The sequence below is a fragment of the Protomyctophum bolini genome (assembly GCF_963924005.1).
Source record: "Protomyctophum bolini genome assembly, chromosome: 23".
In the NCBI taxonomy this organism is placed as follows: Eukaryota; Metazoa; Chordata; class Actinopteri; order Myctophiformes; family Myctophidae; genus Protomyctophum; species Protomyctophum bolini.
This window is the reverse complement of record NC_137884.1, coordinates 9481531-9488489: the sequence shown is the minus strand read 5'-3', so window position 1 is coordinate 9488489 and position 6959 is coordinate 9481531. Positions and strand designations below refer to the sequence as shown.

General features: G+C 45.3%; 1 protein-coding gene across 1 annotated transcript in view; it reads right to left on the bottom strand.

Annotated features, from left to right (window-relative positions):
* sox5 (SRY-box transcription factor 5) overlaps positions 1-4506 on the bottom strand; it is a 115195-nt gene extending 110689 nt beyond the window's left edge. Inside the window, exon 1 of the mRNA XM_080757015.1 lies at positions 4260-4506. Coding sequence (XP_080613141.1) covers positions 4260-4336 — 77 coding nt within the window. The 5' untranslated portion in view covers positions 4337-4506. The remainder of the gene's footprint in view (positions 1-4259) is intronic.
* Between the last annotated feature and the right edge of the window lie 2453 nt (positions 4507-6959).

Here is a 6959-nt window from a genome sequence, read left to right as displayed (position 1 = left end):
CACACACACACACACACACACACAATCATCATCATCAACATCAACAACATCTCATGCAACATAACAGCCTACTATTGGCTGCTGGTTGAGCCCCAGCTGATCATGCTCTGCTGGGTTGTAAGATGCTAGAAGTGGTGGGTGGGTATGGGGGTGGAGGGGGTCTGTGGGCTGAAAGGGGGACGGAGGCATGGAGGTTAAAAGGGGGGAGTGGGGGGGGGGGCTTTAGCATTCTCCTCTGGTATTTTTCTGTCTGTCTTTCTTTGCTCCCTTTCTTTTCTTTTCACTTTTTTTTCTCCCTTCTCCCTCGGCATGGAGACACGGTTATCAAGGCTCTCTGGGGACGGACAATATGGCCCAGACAATAGCCCCCAGTCTGAGAGAGAGAGAGAAGGAGAGGCCAGGACAGGGCTAAGGGGAAAGAGAGAGGGACAGAATGGTGCATTAGTTTGCAGCGCACGGACACTCTACTCAATTACTCTTCTCTCTCCCTCACTCTGTGTTTTACACACACACACACACACACACACACACACACACACACACGCACGCACGCACACACACACACTCACACGCACGCATGCGCACACACCACTTTAAATCCGCACCGCCACGGCTTAATGAGTACACTTTATACTGGACGCAAAATATTGCTTCTTTCCACTGGAAACTTAGTGCACTTTTTAGTCTCATCCACAACATATTTTCCCTCTTCAGAAACACAAAAAACAAATTGGTCAGGATACAATTTGGACAAAAAAACAACGCTAGGACTGTGTGTGAAAGCACCACAGGCTGCGGAGGGTCCCGCTAGAAGCTACCCTAAAGTCACAACCCGCCTATACGCCATACAGTCAGCCCACTTTAAGTAACCCATATTCTGGGAATACGCATGTTTTTCTTCCTAAATTTGGAGGGGGAAAAAAACAGACATGCAAGCGCACAACATGTTGATCTACAAGCATTGTGAGCTTGTAGATCGGGTATTTTCGCTATTGGTCGTATAAAAAGCATACAGGCTATAGGGTGGTTAAGCCATTCACACAGAGCGTTGACACATCCACTCCCCCGACAGCCCTAACCCCACCCCCCCAACACTAACACACGTGCACGTACACACACACACACACACACACACACACACACACACACACACACACACACACAGAAAAGTAAAACGCACCGCCGACACGACCCCCCACCACCCCCAACAAACTCAGGGAGGAGAAGGGACAAATGGAGGGGTGTGACAATTTGCTGACACCTCGACACGGCGAGACCCCTCTTCCTCTCACCTCCCATTCTCTCTCTCTCTCTCTCTCTCTCTCTCTCTCTCTCTCTACCTCCATGCCGTGCCACCCTCGGCCCCCCACTCTCAGAAATGTTTGTAACCTTTCTTCTAGTCCGTGCTGCGAGGAATGTGTCAGTTTGACCACACAATCTTTTCTCTCATCCATCCATCTCTCTCTCTCTCCCCCATTTTTCCTCCACCTCACACTTTCCTTGCTCCCTGGTTATTTTTTTTTATCTGTGTGGCCACTGGAATTATTGTGAACTACAATCATTTCAATTTTAAAATTTGCAAGTTCACAATGCTTCACAAAATACGTGTTGTGAGCTTGTATATCAAATATTCTTTGCCGAAGTTTTACCTGTTTACTAAGTATAGAGGGTTTAATTGGTGAGAAAATGTGAATTGCGATAGTCGGCCACAAGCTAAAAAAAATATTCTTTTAAATCAACATTATGTTAATTAATAATATAATAATAATAATAGTAATACTACTAATATAATTATTATTACTGACAATATAAACAAAAATATGGCGTAATAACAATATAACGAACTACACAAAACATAACAATCACACCGTTTTCAACGGATGACATGAAGAAATAATGAAAATCACATTTGTAAATAAATACCTCAGCCCCGTGCTGTCAAGGTAAACAAATAAAGCATTGATCATAATTCCCGCGATGCTGCAAACAGCAAAAAAAACCACACAAACAAAACAACAAACAAACAAACAAAACCAAAAAGTCAGAGCGCAGAGTAAGACACTCAAACTTTTCCTATCACGAATCAATCACTGAGTCAATCGCAACTCTATCAGTCCTATAAGAACTGTGACAAGGCTGGGAAAGCCACCGAGGGGGGGAAGACAAGGATGAACACACACAAGAGGAGAGGACAAGTGGATGAAGGAGAACGAGAGAGAGAGAGAGAGAGAGAGAGAGAGGAGAAAGGGATGAGAGGAACAGGAAGAGGAGAGAACACTTACGGAGTCGCAGGAACTGAGAGCATCTCGACCACAGTGTCTGGCGCACGCACACACACTGACGCCTCACACACGCTCATCCACTGCTGAGAGGGACTGAGACGCACACACACAGTCACACACAGTCACACACACACTTACACATACAAAACTGAGTGGAAGCGATTCTCTTTCGATTCTCTCTCTCTCTCACACACACACACACACACACACACACACACACACACACACACACACTGATAGAGTGCATTACTGGAAAGCAGGAGTTTTAACTGCTCTCCTCTTAAGTCATTGTAATCCATGCGTTTATCTCCATGCATTCTGCTTTTCCATGTAATCCTTAATTTTTAATTCCTACTAGCTGTTGTTATCATCTCTCTCTCTCTCTCTCTCTCTCTCTCTCTCTCTCTCTGCTCAACCTCTTTGGTGGATTGAATGGATTTATTAAAAACACATTTTTCGGCACATCTAAATGTGTTCCTAATTCAGGGGAGCCGGCGAATCCCCCCCGACACACACACACACACACACACACACACACACACGCACGCCACGCACGCACACACACACACAAGTTTAACTCAGAACAAAAGATTAGTTTCATCGGGCAAAACAGTGTGCCACTTTAATGCAATAAAAGTCAAACAAGAGAGAGAGAGAGAGGGGGGGGGGGGGTGGATGCTAGTATTAAAATGACGGGTATTATAGCATAATCTCTCTCTCAGCAGCATTACTATATCAAACGACCATTATTGGGTACAGGGCAAAAGGCACGTGTATTTGAGGCTGTCGGTATATGGGGTTAGAGTAAGAGGGTTGGCACCTCCAAATACACACCATAGTGTCAAAGAGGAAAACACTGAGATTAACATAAGGAGAGAGAGAGAGAGAGAGAGAGAGAGAGAGAGAGGAAAAACAAGGGGGAAAAAAGCCCAGTATGCAGATTAACAATGGGATTAGTCGACATTCATGATGTGTTGGGTATTCGGATTAAATGCAAATGAAATGAAATGAGAAAACAGGTTAATTCAATGCTGAGCCTCAAACTCTCACGGTAAACGCTTTGAATAGAAAACAAAATCACTTTAACTCACTGCGCAATTCACTTAACATTTGTAAAGAGTTTCTCATGGTGCTATAAAAGCAAATTTACGTTTGATATTTGGGCCTTGTCTGATAGCATCTCTCTCTCCCTCTGTGTGTGTGTGTGTGTGTGTGTGTGTGTGTGTGTGTGTGTGTGTACACAGGGCCTTCTTGGGAAGACTCGTATAAATAGCAAGTTGGGCAGAGCAGAAGTAAATAAAGTTGTGGTGGGAGCGATCACACTGACACCCCCCCTTCCCCCGCACGCGCGCACACACACACACACACACACACACACACACGCACGCACGTGTAATGCAAAAACCAGTTTCAGTGCGTTAGTTAAGCCGATGAAATGGACATGTTGACAGAGAAGTTTGAGAGAGAGTCAGAGAGAAGAAGCAACATACTTCTAATAGTGTCTCTGTTCCGTACACAGAAAGTTAGTCACACACAGTCAGTAGCACACACGCACTCACAAACAAACACGCACAGATCACGCCGACGCTCACACATACATGTAAAACGCATGTGCACGCGCACGCACACGCACACACGCACAGCCTGCTTTGCTCAATCTTTGCATATGATATCTCTACCAAGAGCTGGGGAGTCAATCATCAACTCTCTTCCTCTACCTTCTGACTGTCGCTCCCTCTCTGACTGAAACACACTTGCGTGTGCGTGCGGCACACGCACACACACGCGCACACACACACACACACACACACACACACACACAAACAGTTATTCCCCAAAGTATTACCCCTATTCCTTCATCTCTACCATCACCGTCTGGTCCTCTGACTTTGGTCTGTCTCTGTCTTTCTCTCTGTGTGTGTGTGTGTGTGTGTGTGTGTGTGTGTGTGTGTGTGTGTGTGAGAGAGCGTCACATACCTGTTACACTCCTGAGGTAGCTCAGGCTCAGTGAGCATGCTGGAGTGCGGCTCCGTCTCTCTTGACAACAACAACATAAAACAGTCCCAACAACAACAGCTCAGAGACACACGGACGCGCTTCAGTACGAACACACACACACACACACACACACTCACACACTGAGTGAACGATCCTTCAACCTCACATACACACTACTGATTCTTCGCTATTCCTCTCTCTCTCTCTCTGTCTCTATCGCTCGCTCACCAGCACACACTCAAACTCACACCCTCTCTCTCTCTCTCTCGCTCTCTCTCTCTCTCTCTCTGTGTGTGTCTGTCCCTCCTCCTCTGCCTCCCTCACCGTAAGCTGTGAGATCTAGGCTCTGCTCTTAAAGGGCCAGCAGCAGACCACTCTCTCTCTCTCTGTGTGTGTGTGTGTGTGTGTGTGTGTGTGTGTGTGTGTATGTGTGTGTGTGTGTGTGTGTGTGTGTGTGTGTGTGTGGGGAGAGGAGGGGCCATTTGGCCACAGGGCTCATCACTCCCCGTCCCTGAGTGCAAATGCACAGCGGTGCTGCCCCCTTCGTAGAGTCCTGCAATCTCTCTCTCTCACACACACACACACACACACACACACACACACACACACACACACACACACACACACACACACTCCATCTACAAGTGACAAGACCACTCACTGTTGAGCCCTTACGCAGTTCCACAAAATGAGGTATAAATGAAACAATGCATAATAAGCTAAACAGCACTATGGGTTTTAGGGAACGCGCTCTCACACCATTACGCCACTCCTTTACGCTCTTATGTCAATTTATTTGTATTGTTTTGTTTTGAGGGGTGATACATCCGTATGTCTCTTCTTGCTAAATGTGTATTCATCAGATGTCTCAAGACAGCTCAACGTGGCATTTCTTCTAAAGCCTAGTGGGAATGTGCATGCACAGTTTCACCACAATCGGACGCTGCGTTGAGTAGTTGTGGCGATTTGAACAAAACGGGTACAAAGTGGGCTTACTCCTGAAAAGTTTAGAAGCCAATCGTAGCCAATGAGGGTGGATGATGAGAAATCAAACAAACCCGTCTTGATCACATGACTATGGAGAGCATGTGTACCGATTTGCGTGAAATTTGGATAAAATCTGAAGGAGTAATATTAGAAAATGTGTTTTACATATGTCGGCCTCCTGGTGGCGCTATAAAGAGCAGATGTGAAAAATTCCAGGCAAAGGTTTTTCCTTGGCCTCTAGGGAGTTGGCATACAACGTTATCCACAGATCCGTGCAGTTAGAGGTAAAAACACTTTTCGGCCAGTTATAGCGCCACCATGAGGCATTTCTTCCTCGGCCTAGTGGGAATGTGCGTGCACAATTTCACGGAAATCACACGATGTGTTCATGATTTGCAGCATTTTGTTTGAAACTGAGCACTCCTGCGAACTTTGGAAGCCAATCTTAGCCAATCAGGATGGAGTCTAAAAATCTGAAAGACCCGTTTTGTTGAATGGCTCTAGAGAGACTGTGTACCAATTTGCGTGATGTTTGGACAAAATCTGTAGGTGTACTGTTCAAAAACTTGTTTTGTGCAAAGCGGCCTCCTGGTGGCGCTATAACAGGCCGTTCTGTAAATTTTGGGGCATCCAGGGGCATCGTTGGCATCCAGGGAGTGTGTGTGCAAAATTTGGGTTAACGGTGCCGGAGATTAGCTGTTCACAGACGGACGGACACACAAGTGCAAAACATACTCTCTCCCCATGCCTTCGGCCTGGTGGAGACAATACATGATACATCCATAATACGCATTACATCACAGCAATCCAATCGCAGTATACTTTAAAATCAAAAGTCCAGCAGTCCTCCCAAACTTATCGGAAGAACAATTTAAGGAGAGTCTAATCTTCTCCAGTTTCACACAGTACGAGGTGCGAGTGTGAGAAGGGGAAGTGGGTGATTTCCAGTTGATCAAGATTACGACATGGATTTCTAAACAAATTTGTTCAACGCAAAATGCTGTGTTCAAGGTCAGGAGACTGAACGCTGCCTTCCGGTATGGCATGGAAAGGAGGAGCATGTGCATTTATTTCACCATAGCAAATGCTGCATTCGTGGGCAGGGGCTGAAGCCCCCTTTGATGTCTATGTGTGCACATCCCTGTCCCCGACCCACTGCTGTACACAGATGTACACAGATTTCACTGCACTGAATCCAGACTAGTCACAAATAAAGTGTTCCTGATTATAACGTACAGTACAATATGGCATCTTTCTTTCCACTTTACGGTTGCAGAACAACTCAGGAAGTCTCGGACAGGCCGAGTCTCTGATAAACAATGTTTGCTTTTTTAAACCACTTCTAAATATAGAATATGTTCTATTCTTGCGACTCATGGATTGACTGGGAGTTTGAGCAACGTGCAGACAATAGCTCCAAATATCACACAATTTCAGGGACTTTTTTTTTTTTCTGTAAATCTTTTAATAATGTTTTGAAACAATAATAATACTTTTGTAGGAAATTTCAACCCATGCAGGGCCAAGACCCAAAATAGTTTATAAATGTTATGTTTGGGAAACATAAAATCCTGATGAGCAATGGTTCCTATATGGCTATTGCAGTATATTGCCATTGCAATCAGAATGTTAATATAATATGTTTGCAGGCCTCGGCTCATGTCTTTGGCATGATAATGTAAACAACTATCG